The 12,979-nt window shown below is 35.1% G+C and overlaps 1 protein-coding gene across 7 annotated transcripts in view; it reads left to right on the top strand.

Moving 5' to 3' along the window:
- Window positions 1-12,979, top strand: part of ESCO1 (establishment of sister chromatid cohesion N-acetyltransferase 1) — a 77,630-nt gene that overhangs the window by 50,835 nt on the left and 13,816 nt on the right. For 6 of the 7 annotated variants that reach the window (XM_060613420.3, XM_060613418.3, XM_060613419.3 and 3 more), the window contains one exon: window positions 20-151. In XM_060613420.3, the coding sequence (XP_060469403.2) occupies window positions 20-151 (132 nt within the window). Of the gene's footprint in view, window positions 1-19; window positions 152-12,724; window positions 12,849-12,979 lie in introns of all 7 variants that reach the window. The other variant, XR_009604300.3, reaches the window with a different exon arrangement.

Raw genomic sequence — 12,979 nt, 5'->3', positions numbered from 1 at the left:
GTTTGTTTTTTATAAATAGGATGCAGGACAAAAAAGATTTGGAGCAGTTTCCTGTAATGTTTGTGGCATGCTCTACACAGCTTCAAATCCAGAAGATGAAACACAGCATCTGCTCTTCCACAACCAATTTATAAGTGCTGTAAAATATGTGGTAAGTGAAATTCATGAGTTCTAAAATGCAGATAATTAGGTCAGCATCTTAAAGACATGAATTGCCAAATTTAAGTCACTGACAAATTTTTTAGGAAATAATAATATATACAAAACCCTGGTAGTATGTATACTGGCTTATTTTAAAACAAAGCCGAACATAAAACCAGCTAACTTTATTCTGGCTGGCTTGTGTTGTGGGATTTTTTTTAATTTAAGGTACATATTTAAAGTAGTTATTATACCTCATCTCTTCTAACAAATAATGCTATTCAATTTGAGTATTTAAAAATTTTTCTTTAGTGATTATTATTAACTGTTGATAAGCCTTTTTAATATTCATAATAGCTTGGCACAAGTTTTTATTTGAGGACTGATAGTGATATATATTATACCAAATAGATGGTTTTGGAATTTTTATTTACCTTCTTTTTGCTATCATGAGAGTTTTTCTTTATAAAATTAAAAAAAAATTCTTAAAGGTTAAGATCTCAGAATTTGTTGTATACTTAAAAAAAAAATCCCACAAAGCAAGTACATTTTAGTATATGTATTTTAGTGTATGTGTATTTGAGACACGATGGGTATTATTTAACAGTTTCTGGAAATTGCAAAGTTTTAATCATTTTGAACCATTTCAGATATCTTGTGAAATTAGTAATTTAATGTAATTGCCGTTTACCTATATCTGAAATGGAATCTATTTTTTTCCTATACATGTTACCTTCAGTACTGTACACTCACATTAATAAGACCTCCAGGATATCTGAACTGAGATCACCAATTCATTTCATATGGATTTTTACATAAGCAACAGATGTTGGATTTTTTAAAAGATCTTTATTGGCTTCAGTTAAATTCTTACCCTTATCTTTGGTTCAAGGGTTCATGTTGTTTCATTTATCCAATTAATTCTAGGCAAGATACGTAGAGTTTTCTTATCTTTTCTTTTTTTTTTCTTTTTGGGGTCTTTACTGTGGTGATTCTTTATATTCCTTATTTTATCTGCTATTGCCACACATACCCCCTTCTGTCACTTAACTAAATGCAGTATGAACTGTGTGGACGTGGAGTATCTATAGCTAGATACTGATTTGTTGTTTGAAATTTGTACTTTCCAATTTTATTATATTAATGCTCTTACAACTTGAGAAAAATAGTTCTATCAGATAGCTAAAGTATACAATACTATGGGGCAAAAACATTTCATTTAATATACATAAGTCTCATAGAAGTTCTCATTTTACATCATCTGATTCTTGTAATCGCTTTTGTAAAATTGTAAGAAGATTAGGTTTAAAAGACTTAATTCCTCATCTTAAGGGAACTTCTTAATTTCTGAGAGAAAAAGTAGTTAATCAGGAAATACGCACTCTGCTCTTCCACAGTACTGAGGGAAGCTGGTTTATGGAACAAGGTGGAGTCATTACCTTCTAAACAAATTCTGGCTCTTGAAAAGCTATCAAGCCATGTAGCAACTTAGGGAAGATTGATTCCTACCCCAGCCCTACCCCTCCTCCCACCCCACCACTTTGATGGGACAGAGCTATGGGTTATTTTATTATTTTTGAAATAAGCTCAAGAGAAGGAATTGAGTTTAGCAGTTGGCCGACCTTTGCTAACATCAAGATCAATATTTTTCTTTTGCTGTTTTCAAATGCAGATTATACATAATCTAAGACTATAGAAACTCCTCCAAAACATTGTAGCATTCTTATGTAGTGTATGGCGAGAGGATAAAAACATACATGTTATGTTGAAGATGTTCTCCTGTGATCACAGCTCTCGATTTTGGATTGGGACATTAAACATTTATTGGGCACCTAGTATGGTGCTTTGCATTATTGTACACTTATGGGGCAGCTAGTGTTGGCTAGTGTTGTGTTTTTGCATCAAGCACTTTTTTTTCCTTTTTAAAAATTGAGTTATAATTAAAGTTTAATCACTTTTTAAGTGTTTGAGAAAACATCTGTTTTTTTTTTAATACTGATTTTATCTGTTTATGTTTCCTGGAGAGAAGCACATAGAAAGAAGTCATTTGGTGTTCTGGCTTTAATTAACTTTAAATGACAATATTTGGGGACTGGAAATAAAGTTTTGTTCTACTTAAGACCATTTGAAAATAGAATAAGTTAGACCCAATGAGAGTTTTACTTTTTAAATTTTAATCAAATGTTTTTAAGGAAATAAATAGCTTTTCCTTTGGATAAAAATTTTCTCTTAGATATGGTAATAATCTGTGACAGTTAAGAATGGCTAAAGACCTTTACAAAAGATCAAAATGATATTTAAATTATTTAGTTATCATAGAAATTGATGCCCAAAGAGCCTTATTTTTTTTATTTTTTTATTTTTTGGTTGGCAAAAATATTTTCTTTTTCTTTATCCTTTTTGGTTTGGGGGTAGGGGAAAGAATGATGATGCTCTCTATTCCGTACCCCATCTGCCTCATGGATACCATGTGAGGAAATTCTTTTTATCTAACTTATTATAAGCTGTTTAGGAAGGAACTTGTTAATGCTTCAGGGGGAGCCTGGACTCTGGTTTACACTTAGAAACACTTCAATTTCCCTTGTTGAACTGAGGTACTCTTTACTAAAGGTGTGAAAAGAAAGCGGGAAAAATTCTTCCCAGAGCAGTGAGCAATGTTGCCAGGCCTGGAGCCTATCCAAAACTCAGTTATATTTTGAACTTTAAGTAATGTATTTGGGTTCTTTGCAGAGAAATTTCTAACTTAATCCTTTTGTCCTCTATCCTTCCTTATCTCCTTTGAATTAATTAACACCTGACTGAATAAATGCTCTGTGGAGGGTTCTACTCTCGGAGGTATAGGATATGCCCTTGCCTTCAAGGTTAGGAGCAAAACCTGAAAGAAATGAAAAGTTAGCAAGAGATTTATGTAACTACTAAAGCAGTAAGTCAATACTAATTATTTAAATTCAGTTATAAATTAGCTTTGCAGTTCGGAAGTGATAATTTGGTAAAGCAGTGATCAGAAGAGGGGTTTGTTTTCATCGGTGAGGAAAAATTAAGACTTGAAATTTTTTTTTAAATGGACAAAAGGAGGTCATCTGTGATTGATGGCATAGTATAGCCAATGAGAAATCTTAACATCTGTGTGGGGAATAATGAATAATTTTTGTTTGTTTGTTTTTACTGAATCAGATTTTTGTAGGTAGTAAGATTAGAAAAATGCATCAAATCAGATTGTGATACTTTGATTTTGATGCCCTTTGGCCTTTTTTCTTTCTGTTCTTTCAGATGTTGAAGAATTTTGAGAATTGTGAATGATACAGTTAAGTTTAAATAATGATCAAATAATATTTTGATAGAATGTAGGGAGAGAAATAATATTTTAGTGACATATAAGGAGAGAGTAGTATGTGTATGTGGTGTGTGTGGTGTTGGATTATTAGGGCATTCGTAGAAAAGGGGAAAATCGATGATCAGAACAACTGAAGGAAGATTTGACAGATTTCTGATTGGCTACAGAGCCACACTCTCCAGCATTGTAATACTAAACCATCAAAGTAAAAATGTTGTTCCTCTTCATGGGAGGGGATAAAAGGTACAGCAAAGGGAATAATAATGAATGGTATTGTAATAGTGTATGGTGACAGATAATAGCTACATTTGTGAAACTTGCATAATGTATAGAATGTATAGAATCATTGCACCTGGGTGGCTCAGTCGCTTCATAAGGTAAGCCCTGTATCGGGCTCTGTGCTGACAGTTCGGAACCTGCTTGGGATGCTATCTCTCCTTCTCTTTCTGCCTCTCCCCTGCTCACGTGCACTCTCTCTCAAATAAATAAACTTAAAAAAATAGTTGTTAAAAATTACCCAGTAACTCTTGCTGAGTCTTTAATTTTTTTATGTGAAATTTGAATACATATTTATTTCTATATACTTTTTCTGTATTCCTTTTGAAGGTGATTAGGAAAGAGGACACTGGGTGTTAAAGAGAAGTAAATAGAGCAGGAATAGAGATTTTTAAATCTTGGGAATGGAAAAGGAATCTGAAGCAAAGTAGCACTGGCCCTTAGAACTGTACTGTGGCATCACTGGAATAGGGAGCAGGTATATTTGTAGGAGGGACTGAGAGGTCAGAGAATGGTCTGAGTTTCGTTGAGTGTCTCTGCTTAAAGATAAGGCTATATATCAAGTTTGTTTCTCTCTTCTCTGATCCTGATTTTTAATTTTTCTACTTTGTTGAACCTTTTAAAAAAACATTTTTTAAATGTTTATTTATTTTTGAGAGACAGAGAGAGAGAGAGACAGAGTGTGAGCAGGGGAGCGGCAGAGAGAGAGAGGTAGACACAGAATCGGAAACAGGCTCTAGGCTCTGAGCTGTCAGAACAGAGCCTGATGCAGGGCTCAAACTCACGAACCATGAGATCATGACCTGAGCCGAAGTTGGATGCTAAACTGATTGAGCCACCCAGGTGCCTCCTACTTTGTTGCATCTTAAATACTTAGAGTATTGTGGTATATAAATATAGGATGGGAGCGGGACTTCCAAATCTTAGAAAATAATTTTGCTTTGGAATGGAAGGCCACATAGTCCGATGTGGGACTTGATCCCACGACCCCGGGATCATGACCTGAGCCGAAATCAAGAGTCAGACGCTCAACTGAGCCACCCAGGCGCCCCCAGTTTTTCAGTTTTTAAAAAGAACTTATAAACTCTCAGGAGGGAGAATTTATAATGTATCTAGTGGCAAACATTTCTTTAATCTGTTCTTCTCTACTTTTCCCTATTTCCGGAAGTGGTGCCACCCTGTAACTCATTTCCTTAAACTGAAAACTTCCGAATAATCCTTCAGTTTTCTTTTTGCACTTCTTATACTCAACCCATTAGTAAATTCCACCTTCAAAATAGATTCCAAATCCTCCCACTCTGTCATGTCCATTGCTTCCTCTCAAAACCAAGCTGTCATCATTTGACCACTTGTGTAATGCTTTCCTAACTGGTTTCCCAGCTTCCAGTTTTGTTTCCCTACAGTCTTTCTCTATGGTGCCTACAGCCATCTTTTAAAACTTAAATCTTCAACTGGGGACATGAAATATATTGTGATATATTTGATACAAGTTAGGCAAAATAAAACTAGCAGTAATGTACCTCAAAATGTAAAAAGTAGTCCAAATTTGAATTCATTGTAGCAATTAAAGATTTGTTAACTAGGATTGCATATAGAATTATATACCTAATTAAATTTAGGTGCTAAAGTGGTTCATTCCTCATTTAGAAAAATAGTGAAAATAATTTAACTCTCTTTCTTACCATTTGTAAGACATTATTATGGATCATCATATACCAGTGAATTTTCTTCAGTTTGTATTTAAAATTCTCCATGAGATATATTCTACTTTATGCATATGAAGATAATTCTAATCCTTCTCTCACAGGATATACGTACATCTTTGGGAGTTTCATTTTCTCTATTGAAATCTTTTTCACATAGTTTGTCCATCTTGTCCTTTAAAATCTTTAACATATTTATTACGGAAATTTTAAAGTTCTTCTATTTTTTAATTTTTCTTTTAGGTTTATTTATTTATTTTTAGAGAGAGAGCACGAGCAGGGGAGGGAACGAGAAAAGGGGATGGAGAGAATCCCAAGCAGTGCAGAGCCCCACGCAGGGTCTAAATGCACAAACCGCTAGATCATGACCCAAGCTGAAACCAAGAGTTGGACGCTTAACTGACTGAACCACCCAGGTGTCCTAAAATTTTAAAGTTTTTCTAATTCACATATGTGGGTCATCACTGAACCTGTTTCTATTGACTTTTTTCTTCTTGATTTTGGAATATCATTTCCTAATTCTGTTTATGGTCTTTTTTTTTTTTTTAATAGACTATTTTTTTTTTAAGCTCCATTTTAGGTTTATAATGAAATTGAGCAGAAAGTACAGAGACTTCCCATATATTAACCCCCACCCCATGTGTTCAGTATCCTCACACCAGTATGTTTGTTAAAATTGATGAACCTACACTGACACACCATTATTCAAAGTCCATAGTTTTTATTAGAGTTCACTCTTGGTGGTGTACATTCCTTGAGTTCTGAAAAATGTCTAATGACCTGTATCTACCACTATAGTATCATAGAGAATATTTTCACTGCCCTGAAAATCCTCTGTTCTCTTCCTTTTTTATCCTTGCCTTCCTACTAACCCTTGGCAATTGCTGATCTTTTTTTACTGTCTTCATAGTTTTACCTTTTCCAGAATACTGTACAGTTGGAATCATACAGTATATGTTTTTTTTCATACTGAGTTCTTTCACTTAGTAATGTGCGCTTAAAGTTACTCCATATCTTTTCATGGCTTGATATAACTCATTTCTTTTTAAAAAGTGCTGAATAGTATTCCATTGTCTGCATGTACCATAGTTAATTTATCCATTCATCTACTGAAGGATATCTTGATTGCTTCCAAGTTGTGGCAGTTATGAATAAAGTTGCTATAAACATCCATGTACAGGTGCAGGCTTTTGTGTGGAAGTAAGTTTTCAACTCCTTTTCATAAATACTGAGTGTGATTGCTGGATTGTATGGTAAGAGTAAGTTTAGTTTTGTGAGACTGCCAAACTGTTTTCCACATTGGCTCTACTATTCCCACCAGCAATGAATGAGATTCCTTATTGCTCCACGTCCTTGCCAGAGTGTGGTATTGTCATTTTTCTGGGTTTTGGCCATTCTAATAGGTGTGTAGTGGTATCTTGTTTTCATTTGCATTTCCTAAATGACTTATGATGTGGAGCATTTTTCATATGCTTATTTGCCATCTCTATATCTTCTTTGGTAAGGTGTTTGTTCAGGTCTTTGGCCCACTTTTAGTTGGGTGTTTTTTTTTTTCTTGTTGTTTTAAGAATTCTTTGTATCTTTTTGGATAGCAGCCCTTATCAGCTACTCATTTATATTATTTTCTCCTAGTCAGTGGCTTGTCTTCTTATGCTCTTCATGGTGTCTTTTGCAGAGCAGAAGGTTTTAATTTTAATTTTAATCAAGTGCAGCTTATCAATTCTTTCTCCCATGGATTGTGCCTTTGATGTTGTATCTAAAAAGACATTGCCGTATGGAAGGTTATCTGGATTTCTTCTTTGTTATTTTCTAGGAGTTTTACAGTTTTGCTTTTTACATTTAGGTCTGTGATCCATTTTGAGTTAATTTTTGTGAAGGGTTTGAAGTATGGTATCTAGATCCTTTTTTTTTTTTTTTTTTTTTTTTTTGCATGTGGCTGTCCAATCATTCCAGCAACATTTGTTGAAAAGACTGTCTTGTCCCTGTTGTTGCTATTTTATCAAACATCAGTTGACTGTATTTATGTAGGTTTATTTTAGGACTCTCTGTTCTGTTTCACTGATGTATTTGTTTCTTTTTTCACCAGTATCAGACTGTCTTGATTACTGTAGCTTTATAGTAAGTCTTCTTTTTTTTTAATGTTTTATTTATTTATTTATTTATTTATTTATTTATTTTTAAAAATTTTTTTAACGTTTTATTTATTTTTGAGACAGAGAGAGACAGAGCATGAACGGGGGAGGGGCAGAGAGAGAGGGAGACACAGAACCGGAAGCAGGCTCCAGGCTCCCGAGCCATCAGCCCAGAGCCCGACGCGGGGCTTGAACCCACGGACCGCGAGATCGTGACCTGAGCCGAAGTCGGACGCTTAACCGACTGAGCCACCCAGGCGCCCCTAATGTTTTATTTATTTTTGAGAGAGAAGGAGAGAGACAGTGTGAATGGGGGAGGGGCAGAGAGAGAGGGAGATACAGAATCCAAAGCAGGCTCCATGCTCTGAGCTGACAGCGCAGAGCCCAGTGTGGGGCTTGAACCTGCGAACTGTGAGATCATGACCCGAGCTGAAGTCGGACGCTTAACCGACTGAGCCACCCAGGCGCCCCTGTAGTAAGTCTTCTTTTTAATGATTGATTTTTTTTTTTTTCCGAAAGTTTATTTTCAAATGTACAATAGAATCTAAGAAACATTTCATTCTAACTGTAGATAGCAACAGCTGGTATGAAAAGGAATCCAGATGTTTAAACAGGGATAGAAATAAGTATCACCATTGCCACAGACACAAGGAACAGCTTTTTGCCAGATTTCTTAATTCCACCTGTGGCCAGGAGACCCCTCCCCACGGCCTTTGCTTTAGCTCCTTGAGTTTCTTCTACTCCTCTTTCTGTTTGAATGCCTCATCTCATCCATCTCCTTGACCTGCTTCAGGGACTGACTTCATGCCACCTTCATGGCTGGACATGGTGCCTGCCGCTCCTTTCCCAGACTGCCACTGGAAGGGGTCTGGATGTCAGGTAGCATCAGTCTTCTGACTATTCCTCTCCTTCAGTATCGTGTTGGCTGTTCTACCCTTTTTGCTTTTTCATATAAATTTTAGAATCATTTTGTCAGTATCCATAAAATAACTTGATGAGGTTTTTGATTGAGATTACATTGAATATGTAGATCAAATCAGGAAGAACTGACCTCTTGACGGTATTTAGCTTTCCTGTCTGATCTCAAAATTTTTTTATACACTGCATTGGAATTTCTGCAGTTTTCCAGCAGTTTTTTTTTTATACTTTATGCCTTGGGTAACTATCAAATGTAACTGAATTTTGACAGAGCTAATTTTAATTTTAATTTACTTTCATTTCTGAAGACTTATGATTTGAAAAGAGATGGGTTTAAAAATTAATTATTTCAATACATAATAATTCTTAAACTTGGCTGTTGAAATGTTTTTTCAAATTGCTTTTGTACTTATTTTTAAAATTTTTATTGAAACACAACATGTAATCGCTTCTCGGCCTGTTGGCTAAGATCAAGTGAAATACAACATGTAAAAAAAAGTACACAAATAATGAATACACAGCTTAATATGGTGTTTTGACAAAGTCAACACCCATATGACAAGAAACATTACTGGCATCTCAAGCCCCTTTGTGCCCCTGTTGCATTCACTCCTTTTCCTTACCTTAGGTCTAACTGATATGCTGACTAGATTTGTTTTGCATTATTTTTCACTTCTGTTTTTTTTTTTTTTAATGTTTATTTATTTTGAGAGAAAGCATATGCACATGTGAGCAGGGGAGGTACAGAGAGAGAATCCCAAGCAGGCTCTGCGCTGTCTGCACAGAGCCTGACAGAGCTTGATCACCATGAACCGTGAGATCATAACCTGAGCTGAAATCAGGAGTTGGATGCTTGACTGACTGAGCTACCCAGGCACCCCTATTTTTCACTTCTAAATAAATGATGCTTGAACAAGCCTTAGGCCATTGATAGTGTTTTGGCGATGGGTGGTTTGAATTTTCTAAAATAAAAAGTTTAATACAACACACACATACACTAATGAATGCCCATGTACTTATCATCCAGTGTTAATAATTAACAATTCACGGACAGTCTTCTTTCATCCAGCCTTCTAAGTTATTTTGAAACGAACCCCAGGTGTCACATTATCATTTTGATAGATATTTTTATTTTTTTCAACGTGTTTTTTTTTTTTTTTTTTTTTTTTAAATTTATTTTTGGGACAGAGAGAGACAGAGCATGAACGGGGGAGGGGCAGAGAGAGAGGGAGACACAGAATCGGAAACAGGCTCCAGGCTCCGAGCCATCAGCCCAGAGCCTGACGCGGGGCTCAAACTCACGGACCGCGAGATCGTGACCTGGCTGAAGTCGGACGCTTAACCGACTGCGCCACCCAGGCGCCCCTGATAGATATTTTTAAATCTGTATTTCTAAAAGATGAAAAGATGACTATTTTTACCATAAAAGTTCTTTTTTTTTTTAAGTTTGTGTATTTTGAGAGAGAGCACACATGAATGGGAGAGGAGCAGAGAGAGAATCCCAAGCAGGCTCCGCACTACCAGCACAGGGCCCATCTCAGGGCTGGAACCCATGAACCGTGAGATCATGACCTGAGCTGAAGTCACGAGCTGGGTACTTAAACAACCAAGCTACCTAGGCACCTCACCATAGTAGTAATTTAAAGAATATACCTACACCTTTTTTTAATTAAAAAAAATTAAAAAAAAATTTTAATGTTTTATTTATTTTTGAGAGAGAGAGAGAGAGAGCGAGCAGGGGGAGGGGCAGAGAGAAAGGGAGACAGGATCTGAAGCAGGCTCTGTGCTGACAGCAGAGCCTGATGCAGGGCTTGAATCCATGAGCTGTGAAATCATGATCAGAATCAAAGTCGGATGCTTAATGGACTGAGCCACCCAGGCGCCCAAAGATAACTACACCTTTAAAGAAAAATCAGTTAATTCCTTACTATCAGAGATTCCCTTAGAGTTCAAAGCTCTCCAAATATAATTCTCTATACTGTTTATTTGTTTGAATTAAGATCCATATATTGGCATTCGTTGGCATGTCCCTTAAGTCTCCTTTAATCTGAAGGTTCTCCCTGTCTTTTTTTCTTGCAATATTGGTAATCTTTTCAAAAGCTGGTTGTTGTTTTTATTTCTCAAAGTATTTTTTTCATGGGTATTCTCCTTCAGCCTTTTTATGAATGTGATTAGTGTGAGGTTTAAAAATTGGGGTATAATTTACATACAGTTAAATGCACAGATCTTGGTGAATTTTGGTAATTGTATAGATCAGTGTTTCCACCACTTAATGTATATTGTTTTCAGTTAATACCCTTTTTAAATGGAAAGAGAGGAGAAATCCTTTTCATTCTTTAGATTCTAAAGTTTAGAGTAAGTACAGTGGCAAGGAACAAAAAATAATCATTGATTGCTATTAGGAATATAAAGCTTTTTGCTTTTCACAGCCAGATAGGTGAATTAAGAAAATTTGGGGTTTGGAAAATATTACTTGCTACCAGAGGGATGTATGTAACATTTTAGAGCTAAAGGTGAGAAGTGTAAATGCACTGGGTTGGAATTTGCATCTTTGTGGAAAGCTGTGGCTGTTTGGTTATTCCTGTAAATTGTATGCACCCTTCCCCCACAACCTTCACCTCTGCCTCAGTTTCAGGCAACAGACAATCTCCTCTAAACTTTTTAAAGTCAGGAGGATCATGTGGTTATTAACTCCAGGAAAGAGATAACTACAGTTGAGGCATATAAATGTCTTAAGTATGTTATTTGACAGACATTAGCCTACTTGGTTCTTTCATCTGTCTGTGGTTTGAATTTATTGTTTATTTAACTTTGGGGACTTTATTAATCAACTTGTGTTTTCTTAGAGTAGGGCACTGATCTTAGTTTGATATCATTATTAAGGTAGAATAGAAGTTACTGAGTGGCTACTCTGTGTGAGGAATTATCTTAAATACAACTCTCTTAATAAGCAACTAAGTGATGGAGGTGATGACAGCCATTTTGTACATAGCCTGGATCTGGAAACAGAGAATTTGTGATTTGTACAAGTTATATAGCTAGTAACTACTAAGAACAGGGCTTTAAACCCTGAACTTTTACTCCAAAACCTTTGAACAGTTTTCACTAAAATACACTGTCTTCCTGAGTATTAGAAACCTGAGAAATAGTAACTCTGCCCTTTGCAAATGCTTGCTGCTTATATGTATGTGAAGAAACAGTCATATATAAAACAAAATTTTGTCAAATCCAATTGTGATAGAATTTCTGCATGAATGTGCAAGTCTCAAATTGTTTCAGGAGAAAGTTTTACACTAAAAAGTCAGTAAAACAAAATAATTTGTCTAGTGTTTATGGTGCAATATAATGACATTAGACCGATATTTTTGTTTTAAAGGTAATAGGTAAATTGATCAGATTTTCTTTAGATAATTCAGCTCAGGATATGACTTTTTTAGAAGTGGGGGTTACTTAAATTTTCTAGTTCTTCATTGAATTTATAGTTTAACTTTTAAGATGAAAAGTCTGTTTTCATTTTATGGAAAGTGGATATATTTTAAAAAGCTTTTCCTAACTTAACATAGTAATATAAATTTGTTTTAAAAGAGGTAATGTCTTTTATACTCCTTAAAAATTGTTTACCTAAATTCAGATTTAATTTCTATTTTGAAAAAAAAAAATGACTTCTGTGTCTATTGTTTCTGCTCCTTTTCAAATCTTGAGAACCTTTTAACCAATCATAATTACAATCAACTGAATTTTACTTTATCTTTGGGTGCTCTGTTTTTTAAACAAATTCTCATTTTAAATACTTCAAATTGTTACATTTACCAAGCTTATTACTAGACTTTTTGTCCCTAAGATCCTGCCCCTCTCCTAAAAAGCCATTCTAAATTTTTTAACAGAAAATCAGCTTCCTTTCAAACTTGCCATAGTATTAAAAAAAATGTAGTTGTCTTTTTCTTGGTTTTATTGAGCTTTCATAGTCTTAAAAGATTTCAGAAGATCATGGTTTTCTCTAATAGAAGTACATACTGCTTCTTGAAAGTTTTTTTTGTTTGTTTTTGTTTTTATTTTTGTTTTTTAAATGTAAAGTTGATTGGGTAAGGCAAATGGAACAACCAGTTAAGCTCATTCCTTCTGTACTTACTATTAACTTCAAAGCTCCTAGTTTTAACCTCTGGTTCAGTCCCATCTTACTAGATTTAAGTGGTTTTTGTTTTGTTTTTTTTTTCATGCAGGTTCTGCTCATTAATCACCACGAGTGTGGATCTGAAGAAGAGTTTATTACCTCTCTTTTTTTGAGTATGTTTAACTTCAGATACACACAACGTAGCTTCTCCTTCCCTATTAGATTCTTAGAAGGTAGTTATATTTTTATAGTCTCCTTCTTGTGACTTTGATAGTTGTGATCAATAAGAATAAAAACTATTCCTTACTACATACTGGGCTACTGCATGCAAATCAGTTCATTTAAAACCTCCTGGAGGTCTTTG

The sequence above is a fragment of the Panthera onca genome, chromosome D3 (assembly GCF_046562875.1).
Source record: "Panthera onca isolate mPanOnc1 chromosome D3, mPanOnc1 haplotype 2, whole genome shotgun sequence".
Classification (NCBI taxonomy): Eukaryota; Metazoa; Chordata; class Mammalia; order Carnivora; family Felidae; genus Panthera; species Panthera onca.
The sequence above is the reverse complement of the archived record's forward strand: the minus strand, read 5'-3'. Positions and strand labels throughout refer to the sequence as shown.